At 44.0% G+C, this 14,999-nt stretch overlaps 1 protein-coding gene across 20 annotated transcripts in view; it reads left to right on the top strand.

Moving 5' to 3' along the window:
• Osbpl1a (oxysterol binding protein-like 1A) overlaps positions 1–14,999 on the top strand; it is a 204,778-nt gene that overhangs the window by 113,564 nt on the left and 76,215 nt on the right. For 17 of the 20 annotated variants that reach the window (XR_010059548.1, XM_063277125.1, XM_063277127.1 and 14 more), the window contains 1 exon segment: positions 3,981–4,143. The exons of 1 other annotated variant lie outside the window; for it this stretch is intronic. Coding sequence is in view for 15 of the 19 variants with exons in the window: in XM_063277125.1 (XP_063133195.1) it covers positions 3,981–4,143 (163 nt within the window). In the remaining 4 variants the exon portion in view is untranslated. 20 annotated transcript variants of the gene reach the window in all.

Here is a 14,999-nt window from a genome sequence, read left to right as displayed (position 1 = left end):
CAGTAGTCACTAATGCTATGAAGCCCCTCCACCCTGAACAGAACTCATCTCCTTCTAGTCATGTCTCAAAGGTTCCACTTTCATATTCTATTGACATGAGGCTTTGAGGCAGGGGGAGGGAGGCTTTCAGTCCTGCTTCACCCAGACATGTAGGTTGGAGGGAACTCATCGACTGTGGTGAGTGCCTTGCTTCTTAGCGGACACCTCTGTGAAATAGTGGCAGGGAGTAGCCTAAATCTCATATCCTGAAAAGCTTTGAGAGTTGTTGGCCTATAACCACAGCAGTGTGTCAGAACAGCTTCTTCACAGAGTGAACTAGGTGAGATGGAGTGTTTCAGTGTCTGCTACATTATCTGTTAGTCTAGCTGTGTGTGCGGTAACTGAAGAGAGCAGAGTGAGGTCAGGATTCCCCATCGTAGAATCAGGTCATTCATTGTACCTGACGTTCTGGGAATGCTAGTCAGCACTCTCCAGTTTGTAGATGTCTTTGTCAAATGATTTATCCTCTCTGCCCCACTTACCCCCATGGAACACAGGCAAATAGCAGGAAGGACACTTTCTAGAAAAAAAAGGGTAGATAAGATGTATGTAAACTGGCTAGCATGTGCTGTTTTTAAAACTGGATTAAATGTTTACTGACGAGTTCGCCTAGCAGGAAATGGGTAAAGTAGAGTGGTTTGAGGGGATGGACTCTTGAGAAGGTTCAACATTGTGTTACTCTTTAAGGGACTGTAGACATAGTAGTGCACATGTTTTTATGTTAGTAGATAGTAATATTGTCCTGCTTTCTAATAACTTTAATATGTATGTTCACTTGACATATATTGATTTTTATTTATAAATCATAGTCTAAAGTTTCTAATTTAATTATGAACATATGTTGGGGTCCACTAGTTCTCTGAAGAAAAGTCTGGTTCCTCTAATAATAATAGGCTAATCACAATAGCTTGAATGTTTAGAAGGTAGTGCTATATGAAGGAGCTATTTCTGTCACAGCATTGGAGGTTTAGCTAGCAAATAACAATTCAGGAAGATACTTCAGAAGATGACTGCTTTATGAAACCACACTCCACCACCTCCTCATTGGCAGCTTTACACAGACCTTTCAGGGTGAGGCTCCTTTCTAGGTAACTTGGAACTGCTGGGATTGTGGGCACTGGATTCCCTTTGCCCCTCTGAACAGTGGTACTTTGGCCATTTAGCTCACAGGCGCTTCCTTAGGGGAGAAAGCTTCCTGGTGCGGCCCCTGTGCTTGCAGCCCCTGTGCTTGCAGCCCCTGTGCCCTCTGTGCCCCCTGTGCTTGCAGCCCCTGTGCTTGCAGCTCCTGTGCTTGCAGCTCCTGTGCTCACAGCCCCTGTGCCCCCTGTGCTTGCAGCCCCTGTGCTCGCAGCCCCTGTGCCCCCTGTACTTGCAGCTCCTGTGCTCGCAGCCCTGTGCTTGCAGCTCCTGTGCTTGCAGCCCCTGTGCCCCCTGTGCTTGCAGCCCCTGTGCCCCCTGTGCTTGCAGCCCCTGTGCTTGCAGCCCCTGTGCTCACAGCCCCTGTGCCCCCTGTGCCCCCGTGCTTGCAGCCCCTGTGCTCGCAGCCCCTGTGCTCCCTGTGCTCGCAGCCCCTGTGCCCCCTGTGCTTGCAGCCCCTGTACTTGCAGCCCCTGTGCTTGCAGCCCCTGTGCTTGCAGCCCCTGTGCCCCCTGTGCTTGCAGCCCTGTGCCCCCTGTGCTTGCAGCCCCTGTGCTTGCAGTTCCTGTGCTTGCAGGTCCTGTGCTCACAGCCCCTGTGCCCCCTGTACCCCCTGTGCTTGCAGCCCCTGTGCTCGCAGCCCCTGTGCTTGCAGCCCCTGTGCTCGCAGCCCCTGTGCTTGCAGCCCCTGTGCTCGCAGCCCCTGTGCTGGCAGGTCCTGTGCTCACAGCCCCTGTGCCCCCTGTGCTCGCAGCCCCTGTGCTCGCAGCCCCTGTGCTCGCAGCCCCTGTGCTCGCAGCCCCTGTGCTTGCAGCTCCTGTTCTTGCAGCCCCTGTGCCCCCTGTGCTTGCAGCCCCTGTGCTTGCAGCTCCTTATCATACACATGCCTTACTCAAGGGGAGAGCACCTTTCTGCAGTTTTGTGGTGAGGCTTGCTCAGCGAGGGAAACTCCTACCAGCACTCTCAGATCAACTGAGAGTTTAACAAGCTCAGACTCCGGAGGGTAGCACTCTTTCCTCCACAGCTTCCCGCCCCATTCACTCTTTACTAACAGCAAGGTTAGAAGTAGGTGTGGCAGAAAGGGAGTGATGCTGATTTAGGTGAATAAAGGATCATTTGTGGTTTGAACAAGATTTTCTAGAGAGGATTGGGTGTTTGAGGGCATTGACCAATTTTGCCACTTGGCTGACGTCTATGTAAGTCTATATTTAGCATTCAAATGTAAGTATTTGTTAAACAGAAGGAATTAATCTTCTGTTGTCACATTTGAAGGTACACAGCATTTCTTCTCTGGAGACACTATTTCGATTATGAGAATATCGTAATCATAAACATAACAGGTGTCTGAGTTCAGGATGACTTACATATTGCTATTGTATTTCAGTATCACAGATCTAATAATTATCTCATTGCTCTAATGATAAACCTTCAAGTGCCTGAGGACTGGAGCTGTTTCCAGGATGATAAAGATTTGGCCCTGAGTGTCTGTGGAAGTGACCGTGAATTCAGCCAAACTGTATTCGAGTTATTCTTACAGTTCTCAGTAGAGCCTGATGAGCGGCCATCAGACAGGGAAATACCTCCTTCTCCTGGGGTTAGAGAAGAGCACTAGAGAAATGTCAGGAAGCGACAGGGTTAGGATGAAGAGAGGAATGGAAGGAAGCAAGGAGCACTATGCAAGAATCCCCAGTTCACAGATCAGACACCTGAGCTTTGACCTGAGAGAACTTGGAGACCACTGCCTAGTCAGTGCCTTTTAAACTGGTGGTGTAGCCTACCTCTCGGTTTGGCCTCCCTCTGTGGTCAGCTTCAAGGGAGGAGAAAGTGAAAGCAGGCTCTGGTGATATCCAGCTCTAGCAACAGGATTCTGCTCTCTAAAACACCCAAGTTTTATAGTTGTATAGAGTCTAGACTCCCTCCAAATTCTCCATTCTCATGCCCCATCCTCCCCAGTCCTGGGAATACAGGCGTGGACACCACAGCTGTGGGATCACAGCTGTCTTTAAAAGGAGCACTTTATGTTTAGGATTGCATCTGACAAATAGCCTCTGTTGCTAAATTGAAAGCTCACACACACAGTGCACACGCTGCACAGTAGCTAAGGGAGCTACACTTGAAAGGCTGTCGTGCTGAACCCTGCCGAGATTGTAATGGAAACCCGTAAGAGGTGGAAACTACTGAAGGTGTGTCTGAGGACACGTGGCAGCCACTGGAGATAGCCTCTCTGGCTCCCGAGTGAGGAACTGAGCAAGACAGGAAGCCAGCAGTGATTCTGGGGTTCTTGAAGCAGAATTAGATAAAACTTGGGGCCAAACTCAGTGCATCCTGTCTTGTGAGGTTTAGAGGGCCTTAGTGCTGTGCAGGGTCATACACTCTTGGTTTGTATACATAGGACAATGCTATTTCAAAGGCCCAAAGATCTGACCAGGCTCTACCTTTCCCATAACCTTTACATATATATATATATATATAATTTCATTATTAGTGTTGAAGGAGAAATATTTTAATGTAATTTCCAAATTGATTAATGCCTTTTTTCTTTTATTAGGATCTTCATAATTTGAGCTGAATTTGTTTGGAAGTTAGCAATCTATTTTCATTAGATAAGCTGTGTGTGAAAAGGTCCTTTGGGACGAACAAAATTAGCTTAGTGACTTTGCTCATTCGTCTGCGTGTGTGTGTAACTTAACTGCTTTCATTTCTGATGTTGCAGTAGAATTAGATCAAAACCAAGTAATTTTCACATCCCAAGAAAGCCTACATTTTCTGCCATTCTGAACTCTTGTGTATCTTTATTCTTCTAGGTAAGGAATTTTAAATTGGAACAGGAGCAAGAAAAAAACAAAATTTTGTCAGAAGCGCTGGAGACTTTAGCCACTGAGCATCATGAACTAGAACGATCCCTGGTTGAAGGATCTCCGCCGGTCAGCATCCTTAGTGAGGACGAGTTCTATGATGCACTGTCAGGTAACTCCAGAACCATTTCCTTTGTGTTGTTAGAAGTGTATAGGCTTTGTAAGAGTGGCTGTGACCTGGAATTTTCCAGAATAAACAGAGGTTTATCAGTACAGCTGCCCTAACTATTGTGCAGCATGTACATCCGTGTGTACATGCACATGTGTGTGTGTGTGTGTGTGCATCTGTGTGTATGTGGATGTGCACAGGTGTTCATCTGAGTGTAGGCACATGTGTGCCACAGAACACATGTGTGTGTGTGCACATATGTGTGTGTCTGCCTGTTTTGAAAGCATACAATATGCCAGAATTGGAATACTTTCAAAGCTGTACATTTTTTTTTGTTTGTTTGTTTGTTTTTTTTTGCTCCTTTTCTGTGACTGTTTTCTGACCACCCTGTGCTGTCAGCTCTTGACACATGCTCTAAGGAAATGGAAAGAGACAGTGAGTTCTGTCTTGAAAGAGGCCTTTAGAGTTCAGTGTGCTAGAGGCAAATATAGGGGCCAGAGTATAGTTGGAGCAGGAGAAAGGAAGTTCTTAACTTTGCCCCAGAAACTGTGCACAAGGACAGCATAGTGAATCTCCTGTGAGCAGGGACACCAGCGCCTGCAGCACCGAGAGAGTGGTCCTGAGTGTTAGTAGCCTGGAAATGGAGAGGTGAGGTGGGAAGAGTTGTAGACAGGTGGAGAAGGTGGGACTGCTAAGCAGTTTGGATTTTGTATGTGTGTGGGTATTATTGTCTTACTTTGAGGGCTATGCTATACTCAAGATCCAACTAATCTTCTAGGAGCTGAAATTACAAGCATGCACCACCGTGGTTACTGGGTTTTGATCTAGAAATTAACATTAGAAGTTTTGAGATACATGTGAATGGGGAAAGGTTCCAGAGAACAAGGTAACTGGAGATCAGTGAGGTTGCAACAGTATTTTATAGCAGGAAACGAAAGAGAGGAAGCACAGTGAGAAATGGCAGAAATGAGAACAAGAGGTTAAGCCAAGAAAGCTGATGCAGTGGGTTATCGCACGGGGCAGGAAGAGAATATTGGAAGGATAGAGACCCAGAGGGAATTCAGGCTTGGATCATTGCTAGTAGAAGTAGAATTAATTCAGGGGCGCACATACTGTAATAGCCAGATTTGGAGCTAAAAAGGACTATGATGACGCTGACAGTGTCAGTTAACTGTGGGATGTGTGAAAGAGTGATGCATGCTGGGAAGAGGGAAGATGTAGGACTTGAACACAGGATGAATGACAAGGGTGAAGGAACTTACTGTGGTGGGAGGGAGACAGTGTAAGAACATTTATGATGGCTGGCATGTACTATTCTCAACTCTGTCCTCTGCCCATTGATGTTAACTTATACATTCTGTGCATTGGTTCCTAAAAGAAAATCAGCAGAAGCTTTGTGGCAGAGGAGCAAGCCTTTGGTCCCAGCACTTGGGAGGTAGAGGTAGGTGGATCTACAAAGGAAGTTCTAGGGCAGCTAAAGCTACACAGAGAAACTCAGTCTTGGAAAACCCAAAGCAGAAAGAGAAAAAGAAAAAGGAATCTTTAGCTATCTTGTCTGGTGGTAGGAAGCATGCCAGTGGGGTGGACTTTGAGAACACATAGCCTCCCCTCACTTCTGGTTCACTTTCTCTGCTGTGTGGTTGATGTTGGAGATGTAATGTCTCAGCCTCTGGCTCTGGCTGCCTACCGTCATGCTCTGCACCATTATAAACCCAAATAAAGTCTTTCTTCCTTAAGTTCTATTTGGTCATGGTGTTTTATCATAGCAAGAGAAACACACACACACACACACACACACACACACACACACACACACACACACTGAAACTCTCACAGGTTCTTCAGAGGCTAGTTTTTAAAGATTTGTCTGCAGTTTAAATTATATGTAGCACATATGACTGTGTGGGTATGCTCATGTATTTGTACCTGCCCTTGGAGAGCAGAGGTGTTGGAGTCCCTGGACTAGATTGCAGACAGTGGTGAGCTGCCTAACACTGGTGCAGGGAGCTAGCCTGAGTCCTCTGGAAGGTCAGTACATGTGCCCTTGACCACTGAGCTCTCTCGCCAGTCTTTCTTCAAGAGGTTATTAACAGCTTGATAAGCTACTCTTCCGGGCCTTTTTTCAAGCAATTCCAAGTCCATAGACTCATAGATAGCCAATGGATCCCCAAGTGTCTTAGGTTTTTATTGCCGTGAAGAGACATCACAACCACAGTCACTGTTATAAGGGGCAACATTTAATTGGGGCTGGCTTACAGGTCAGAGGTTCAGTCCATTGTCGTCATGGCAGGAAGCATGGCAGCATGCAGTACGCAGCAGAGAGAGATTACCATGCTAAGTATGGCTTAAGCACCTGTGACCTCCAAGCCCACCCCCAGTGAACACTTACTCCAAGGAGGCCACTCTTCCTAATAGTGCTACTCCCTCTGGTCCTGTGAGGGCCATTTTTATTCAAGCTACCATACCAGGTATACATTGGGACTTGAAGAAAAGTCCCCGAAATAGCTAAGTGGTTATTCTGGATGAGCTTTTCAGGACATCTTTAGACTCCATTTTAGGATTGTAGCTCCAGCCCAGTCTTTCTATGTGCATGTAGAACATTCTTTTTAAACCATTCTCTTTTTGAGAGACATTTAGCAGCTTCTCCCAACTCTCTGTTTCCGGGTATGTCACAGCAGTCATCTCTGGGACGAGGAGATAAATACCTGCCACCCCTCTGCCCACACCTGAATGTGCTTGCTGCGGTTGTGGTACCTCTGCTGTGCTGTGGATCGCTGTGCTGAGCAGGCTCCCGAGACTGAATCCTGGACTGACAGCACTTTCTCTGCTGGCTGTAGTCAATGAAGGCAGGGACATGTCAAGCCATGAATAGTTACACAAACTTTGTTACATTTGTTTAAACACAGTAACTCATCTGCCTTTTCTGCTATTTTTTACTACAAACTTAGTGAATCACGGAACAATGGAAAAGACTCATTGAAATGAACAATCTGATAGCCTGATAGCAAGTCCTGACCTGCTGTGACCGGCTGCACAGTTCATGAAGATCATAACAGCTCCTGCTGAGAAATGACTTCATTTGCACACTGTAGTGTCTACTCAGCGGCCTCTCCCCACACTTCCTCCTTCACTTCTGCTATGAGAGAAGAAACCTGACCCTTAAATAAGGCTAGCCCTTGTTGCTACCCTGCGCTTTCCCAGGAGACTTAGTTACTATTATTTCACTCACTTTCCTTTACATGCTGTGTAACTTAAGATTAGACTGAAAGAGTGAAGATTGGTTTTCTCACAGTTCCAGCACTCAAAAGTCCTGAAGTCAAAGAACATCTAGGCTCTAGGATAGAATCTGGTTCCTTGCTCTAATGAACCACCTGCGTTCCATGGCTCCAAGCCTGTCCTCCATCTTCAGAGCCTGAGTAGATCATCTTCGGCCTCTAATTCTGGCCATTCCTCCTTCCTGCTGAAGGAACCCTGTGATTATATTGGGCTCATCCAAAGAATCTAGGACATTCTCCCCATCCCTGGAATTTTAGCTTAAATCTGCAGAATTCTGTTTACTAGGCAAGTAGAATAATTATGGATTTGTTCCTGCTCTCCTCCAAATTTATAGCGTGCCTCTCTGTCTCTGTCTCTGTCTCTCTGTCTCTCTGTCTTTCTGTCTCTCTGTCTCTCCCTCTCTCTGTCTCTGTCTCTCTCCCTCTCTCTCCCTCTCTCTGTCTCTCTCTCTGTCTCTCTCTCTGTCTCTCTCTCTCTCTCTCTCTCTCTCTCTCTCTCTCTCTCTCTCTCTGTGTCTCTCTCCTTCCTTCCTTCTCTCCCTCCCTCCTCTCTCTTAAAAACCAAACCAAAATCCAGGAGAGGTTTTAAACCAGATGTTGAACTCTCAGCTCCTTCTCCAGCACTGTGTCTGCTTACATGTGGCCGTGTTTTCTGCCATTACAACAAGAACTAAGCCTGTGGAAATGTAAATAGTCCCAATTAAATGTTTTTCTTGGTAAGAGTTGCCATGGTCATGGTGTCAATAGAAACCCAAACTTAGACAGGGTATAATGGCAGAGTTTATAGATTGTTGTTAGGGATTATGGTTTAATAAATTAGTGGCTTTAGATTTTCCTTCAATAACTATGACTTCCTGAGCACGGAGCTGTTAATTAGCTGTTCCAGTACCAGACATGTCTGCCTTTTGTTGAATGGGTCTTATCCAATCAGAGACCTCTTGGTTACTGCCAAGGTATGTGCACACTATGGCAGTCATAGGGTTATTGCCCCGTGCAGGTCAGTGAGGAGTTCTGGGCATCAGAGCTGGTTATGGCTGTTGATTGCCTCCCTCCTTTGGAAGCTTCTATGGTACCTTCTAGTACTCAAAACTCTGTTCAAGACAGTTCCAGTGCATTAGTCTTCGGGCTTTCCTCTGGAAGTGCATGGTGTCTTCAGCAACAGGGACTTTATCTTCCACCTCTAGGAGTTAGCCAGGGCATTAGCAATAGGCTTTATTTTTCCGGAGTCTCGGACAGACCTGGCCAACAATGCAAACAAACACTAAGCATATCTGGTTTTATGCTTTTAGTAGATGATCTTTGGGTCTTATTCAGAGCACTATCAGCCCAGAAGAGGAAGGGCTGATTAAGATTATATATATATTACATATATATGCATATATATTATATATATAGAGAGAGATGTTTCTCTTTTTTTAATGTTTTTTTTTTAATTTTTACTCAGTATTTTTTAGTTACATTTCAAATGTTATTCCCTTTTCTGGTTTCCTGTCCATAAGCCCCTATCCCCTCCCCCTCCCCTTTTGTGAAGGTGTTCCCCCTCCCCAACCACCCTCCCTTCCTGTCCTGACATTCCCCTACACTGGGAGTCCAGTCTTGGCAGGACCAAGGGTTTTTCCTCCCATTGGTGTCCAACAAGACCATCCTCTGCTACATATGCAGCTGGAGCCATGGGTCTGTCCATGTGTACTCTTTGGGTAGTGGTTTAGTCCCTGGGAGTTCTGGTTGGTTGGTATTGTTGTTCTTATGGGGTTGCAGACCCCTTCAACTCTATCAATCCTTTCTCTAACTCCTCCAGTGGGGACCCCGTTCTCTGTTCAATGGTTTACTGTGAGCATTCGCCTCTGTATTTGTCATGCTCTGGCTGAGCCTCTTAGGAGACAGCTATATTAGGTTCTTGCCAGCATGCACTTCTTGGCTTCATCAATATTGTCTAGTTTTGGTGACTCTGTGTGTGTGTGTGTGTGTGTGTGTGTGTGTATACAGCTTCTGGCTATTGTAAAAAAGGCTGTTATGAACATAGTGGAGCATGTGTCCTTGTTATATGTTGGAGCATCGTTTGGGAATATGCCCAGGGGTGGTATAGCTGGGTCCTCAGATAGTACTATGTCCAATTTTCTGAGGAACCTCCAGACTGATTTCCAGAGTGGTTGTACAAGCTTGCAATCCCAGCAACAATGGAGGAGTGTTCCTCTTTCTCCACATCCTCACCAGCATCCTTACCTGAGTTTTTGATCTTAGTCATTCTGATTGGTGTGAGGTGGAATCTCAGGGTTGTTTTGATTTGCATTTCCCTGATGACTAAGGATGTTGAACATTTCTTTAGGTACTTCTCAGCCAGTTGATAGTCCTCAGCTGTGAATTCTTTATCTCTGTACCCCATTTTTAAAATAGGGTTATTTGACTCTCTGGAGTCTAACTTCTTGTTCTTTGTATATATTAGATATTAGTCCTCTATCAGATGTAGAATTGGTAAAGATCTTTTCCCAATCTGTTGGTTGCTGTTTTGTCCTGATCACAGTGTCTGTTGCCTTACAGAAGTTTTGCAGTTTTATGAGGTCCCACTTGCTGATTCTCGATCTTAGAATATAAGCCATTGGTGTTTTGTTCAGGAAATTTTCCCTAATGCCCATGTGTTTGAGGCTCTTCCCCACTTTTTCTTCTCTTAGTTTGAGTGTATCTGGTGTGAGGTGGAGGTCCTTGATCCACTTGGACTTAAGCTTTGTACAGGATGATAAGAATGGGTCAATGTGCATTCTTCTACATGCTGATCTCTAGTTGAACCAGCACCATTTGTTGAAAATGCTATCTTTTTTCTAGTGGATGGTTTTAGCTCCTTTGTCAAAGATCAAGAGACCATACCATAGGTGTGTGGGTTCATTTCTGGGTCTTCAATTCTATTCCATTGATCTACCTGCCTGTCTCTGTACCAAAACCATATTGTTTTTATCACTATTGCTCTACAATATAGCTTGAAGTCAGGGACGGTTATTCCCCCAGAAGTTCTTTTATTGTCAAGGATAGTTTTCACTATTCTTTTGTTGTTGTTGTTGTTGTTGTTGTTATGGATTTGCAAATTGCTTGTTCTAACCCTATGAAGAATTGTGTTGGAATTTTGATAGGGATTGCATTAAATCTGTAGGTTGCTTTTCGCAAAATGGCCATTTTTACTATATTAATCCTGACAGTACATGAGTATGGGAGATTTTCCATCTTCTGAGATCTTCAATTTCTTTCTTCAGAGACTTGAAGTTCTTATCATACAGATATTTCACTTGCTTGGTTAAAGTCATACTCAGGTATTTTATGTTATTTGTGACTATTGTGAAGGGTGTCATTTCCCTAATTTCTTTCTCAGCCTGTTTATCCTTTGAATAGAGGAAGGCTACTGATTGGTTAGAGTTAATTTTATACCCAGTCACTTTGCTGAAGTTGTTTATCTGACTTAGTAGTTCTCTGTTGGAACTTTTGGGGTCACTTAAGTGTACTATCATATCATCTGCAAATAGTGATATTTTGACTTCTTACTTCCCAATTTATATCCCTTTGATCTCCTTTTGTTGTCTGATTGCTCTGGCTAGGACTTCAAGTACTATATTGAATAAGTAGGGAGGGAGAGGACAGCCTTATCTAGTTCCTGATTTTAGTGGGATTGCTTCAAGTTTCTTTCCATTTAGTTTGATGTTGCCGACTGATTTGCTGTATATCGCTTTTACTATGTTTAGGTATGGGCCTCAAATTCCCAATCTTTCCAAGACTTTGAACATGAATGGGTGTTGAATTTTGTCAAATGCTTTCTCAGCATCTAATGAAATGATCATGTGTTTTTTTTTTCCTTTGAGTTTGTTACATAGTGTATTATGTTGATGGATTTCCATACATTGAACCATCCTTGCATCCCTGGGATGAAGCCTACTTGATCATAGTGAATGATAATTTTTATGTGTTCTTGGATTTGGTTTGTGAGAATTTTATTGAGTATTTTTGTGTTGATATTCATAAGGGAAATTGCAATGTCTGAAGTTCTCTTTCTTTGTTGGGTCTTTGTGTGGTTTTATCTGATTATGATTTAACTTTGGTACCTGGTGTCTGTCTAGAAAATTGTCCATTTCCTCCAGATTTCCCAGTTTTGTTGAATATAGGCTTTTGTAGTAGGATCTGATGATTTTTTGAATTTCCTCAGATTCTGTTATGTCTCCCATTTCATTTCTGATTTTGTTAATTTGGATAAACTCTCTGTGCCCGTGGTTAGTCTGGCTAAGGCTTTATCTATATTTTTTATTTTTCTCAAAGAACTGGCTCCTGGTTTTGTTGATTCTTTGTATAGTTATTTTTGTTTCTACTTTGCTGATTTCAGCCCTGAGTTTGATTATTTGCTGCTTTCTACCCCTCTTAGTTGTATTTGCTTCCTTTTTTGTTCTAGAGCTTTCAGGTGAGCTGTCAAACTGCTCAGGTATGCTCTCTCCAATTTCTTTTTGGAGGCACTCAGAGCTATGAATTTTCCTCTCAGCACAGCTTTCATTGTGTTCCATAAGTTTGGGTATGTTGTGCCTTCATTTTCATTAAATTCTAAAAAGTATTTAATTTCATTCTTTATTTCTTCCCTGACCAAGTTGTCATTGACTAGAGTGTTGTTCAACTTCCTTGTGTATGTGGGCTTTCAGTCGTTATTGTTGTTATTGAAGACCAGCCTTAGTGCATGGTGGTCTGATGGGATGTGTGGGATTATTTCAATCTTCTTGTATCTGTTGAGGCCTGTTTTGTGACTGTGGTCAATTTTGGAGAAGGTACCATGGGGTGCTGAGGAGAAGGTATATTCTTTTTGTTTTAGGATGAAATGTTCTAAAAATATATGTTAAATCCATTTGGTTCATAAATTCTGTTAGTTTCTCTGTGTCTCTAGTTTCTGTTTTCATGGTCTGTCCATTGATTAGAGTCGGGTGTTCAAATCTTCCACTATTGGGTGAGGTACACTAGGCGGGTTCTTCTTGGGCCAGGAATGTGAGCAGAAGTAGAGGTCTCCCCTGAGCTCTCAGGAATGTCCTTATTTCTGAGAGTCCAGCTCTCTGCCCCACAGGATTTGGGTACAGAGAGCTGTGGGACTGGTTTGGCTCTAAGCGCAGGCAGAAACCTAAAGGGTCTTGTCTGAGACTGCTCCTTGGCTTGTGTGTCCAGAGGTCTGCAGGAGGAGCAGAAGAGTTGGTCTTTCCTCTGCTCTCAGGTGTGTCAGCCCTCCTGGTGACTGGCTCACAGCTCTTGGCACACAGAAACCGGGAGGGTCCGGCCCGTAACTGCTCCTAGCTTCCTATGCCCACAGGGTACACAAGGTACTATGCAGGTTCCTTTTGGGCCAGGAATTGAGCAGAAGTGGAGGTTTCCCCTGAGCTCTCAGGAATGTCCACACTAATGAGAGTCCAGCTCTCTGTCCCATGGGTTTTGGGTGCAGAGAACTGTGGGACTGGTTCAGCTCCAGGCACAGGCAGAAACCCAAAGGGTTTAATAAACAGTTAATAGCATGATCCCTTGTGTCTTTTCCAGGTTCCTTTTTATTTTAACCACCCACCTCCTTTCTCTATATTTACTTCCCTCCTCCTTCCCTAAAGATCCCTTTTCCCCATTTCCCCAGCAGATCATGTGATTCCTGATATCCCCCTTATTCTTCTACCTTTTCTCAGTTTGCCTCCCTCCCCCTCTCTACAGTCTCACCTCCCTATTTCCCTGATCAGAGTGTTTCTGCCTCCCTATTGATACCAACACCCCAGCCTGACAGTGGTCCTGTTTTAATTTCCCAGTTTCTGTAGTTACTACAGGTTGTAGTAACTTTGGAACTAGGAACCTCCAATAAAAGAGAACACAGAGCATTTGTCTTTTGGGGTCTGGGCTCCCTCACTCATGACCTCTCCTAGTTCTATCCAGTTACCTTAAGAGGTCATAATCTTATTTTCTCTGAATCTGAGTAGGGTTCCACAGTGGAGATGTACCACATTTTCATTATCCATTTGTTGGCTGTAGGACATGTAGGGTATTTCTGTTTCCTGCTACTGTGAATAGAGAAGCAATCAGCTTGGCTGAGCAGAGACCTACAGTCCTTTGGGCACATGCCAGGGAGTGAATGGATGGGTAATATTGTAGATTTACTTTTAGTTTCTTGGAGAATTTTCCACGGTGATTTTCACTATGGCTACATTAGTCTGTAATCCGACAGCAAGCAAGCGGAAGTTCCCTTTTCCCCACAGTCCCTCCTTCAGTGCTATGCCTTGTCCTCTGTACCTTTGCCATTCTGAGTGGAACATTGTAACGCTTCAGTGTTATTTTCATTCGAATTTTCCTATTTGCTGAGGTAGGTAACAAAAACTTTTTTGAGATATTTCTTAGCCATTATTTTCCTTTTGTTGAGAGCTTTCTATTAGGTCCCAAGCCCATCTCATGAGTGAGTAGGTCATTTGCTTCACCTTGCTTTTTCACTTGCTTTTTGAGGCGGAGTCTTTCACTGAACTTGGAGCCGCACATTTCACCCAGGTTGCCTGGCCCTCAGGTCCTTCCTTCTTAGCCCTGGGGTCATACATGGACGCTGCACGCCTGGCATCTATGTGGTTGCCTAGTTCCCATTTTTGGGTGGCAAGCACTTGGCCTCACTGAGCAGCATTACTAGCTTGTTGAAAGTTAGTTCTTAAAAGTTTTTAATAATTTGAAAACTTTTATTTTAGTAGCCAAAATTAGAAAATAAACACTTTAAAGTCTGGGAAGTGGCTAACTTGTATCATCTTTTTAAAAGAAAAGGATTCTTTGATTTGCCTGGATTTCACATGATTTCCTGTTTCCCTTTATTGTGTCCCCTTGAGCATTTCCAGATACACAGGATCACTGGAAATCTACTAACTGGTGGGTAACACCCACTGTGGCACAGAGCCCATGGCAGCATGTAATATTTCTTTTCCAGCCAGTGGGATGTCTTGAGAAAATTATTTTTCCAGTATGCTTAGTGACTATTTTACAAAATTCCACAAAGAGATCAAATTCCTTTCTTACAATTTGATTAAATACTCCTGAGTTAAATTATTTAAAAGGAGAAAAATTAATGAGGCATCACTTTCCAGGTTCACTGTGGTGTGTGTGTGTGTGTGTGTGTGTGTGTGTGTGTGTGTGTGTGTGTGTGTGTGTAAGGAGTGGCTACATCCAATAAAATCCCAACTATAGTTCAGTGGACATCTTGTGGGGGAAAGGTTAAACATTCAGTGTATATTAAAGCAAAAAGATTCAACCAGAAGCAAAATTATAGTTTGTTCTGTAGGAAAGCTTTATTCTGGCAGCAAATACACTTTTAGAATCAGTGGTTCTTCCTACACCTTTCACCTACCTCAGGCTGTCTCTTCTCTAAGGTGCTTTTGTCTCTCCAGAGCTCACAGAGACCCTCCGGCATTCCTCTTCTACAGTCGTGGCACTTCCTTTTGGAGCAGTGTATTGCCTGGTACCTGACACTTTGGGGACATCTCTGTTTCTAACTCTGAGGTGCTGAGCACAGCAACAGCACTTTCCAAAAGCTTGTTAAATAAATGCTGACAATATTTCTGTCTTTCTTACAAA

Source organism: Rattus norvegicus, chromosome 18 (genome assembly GCF_036323735.1).
Source record: "Rattus norvegicus strain BN/NHsdMcwi chromosome 18, GRCr8, whole genome shotgun sequence".
NCBI lineage: Eukaryota > Metazoa > Chordata > Mammalia > Rodentia > Muridae > Rattus > Rattus norvegicus.
The sequence above is the reverse complement of the archived record's forward strand: the minus strand, read 5'-3'. Positions and strand labels throughout refer to the sequence as shown.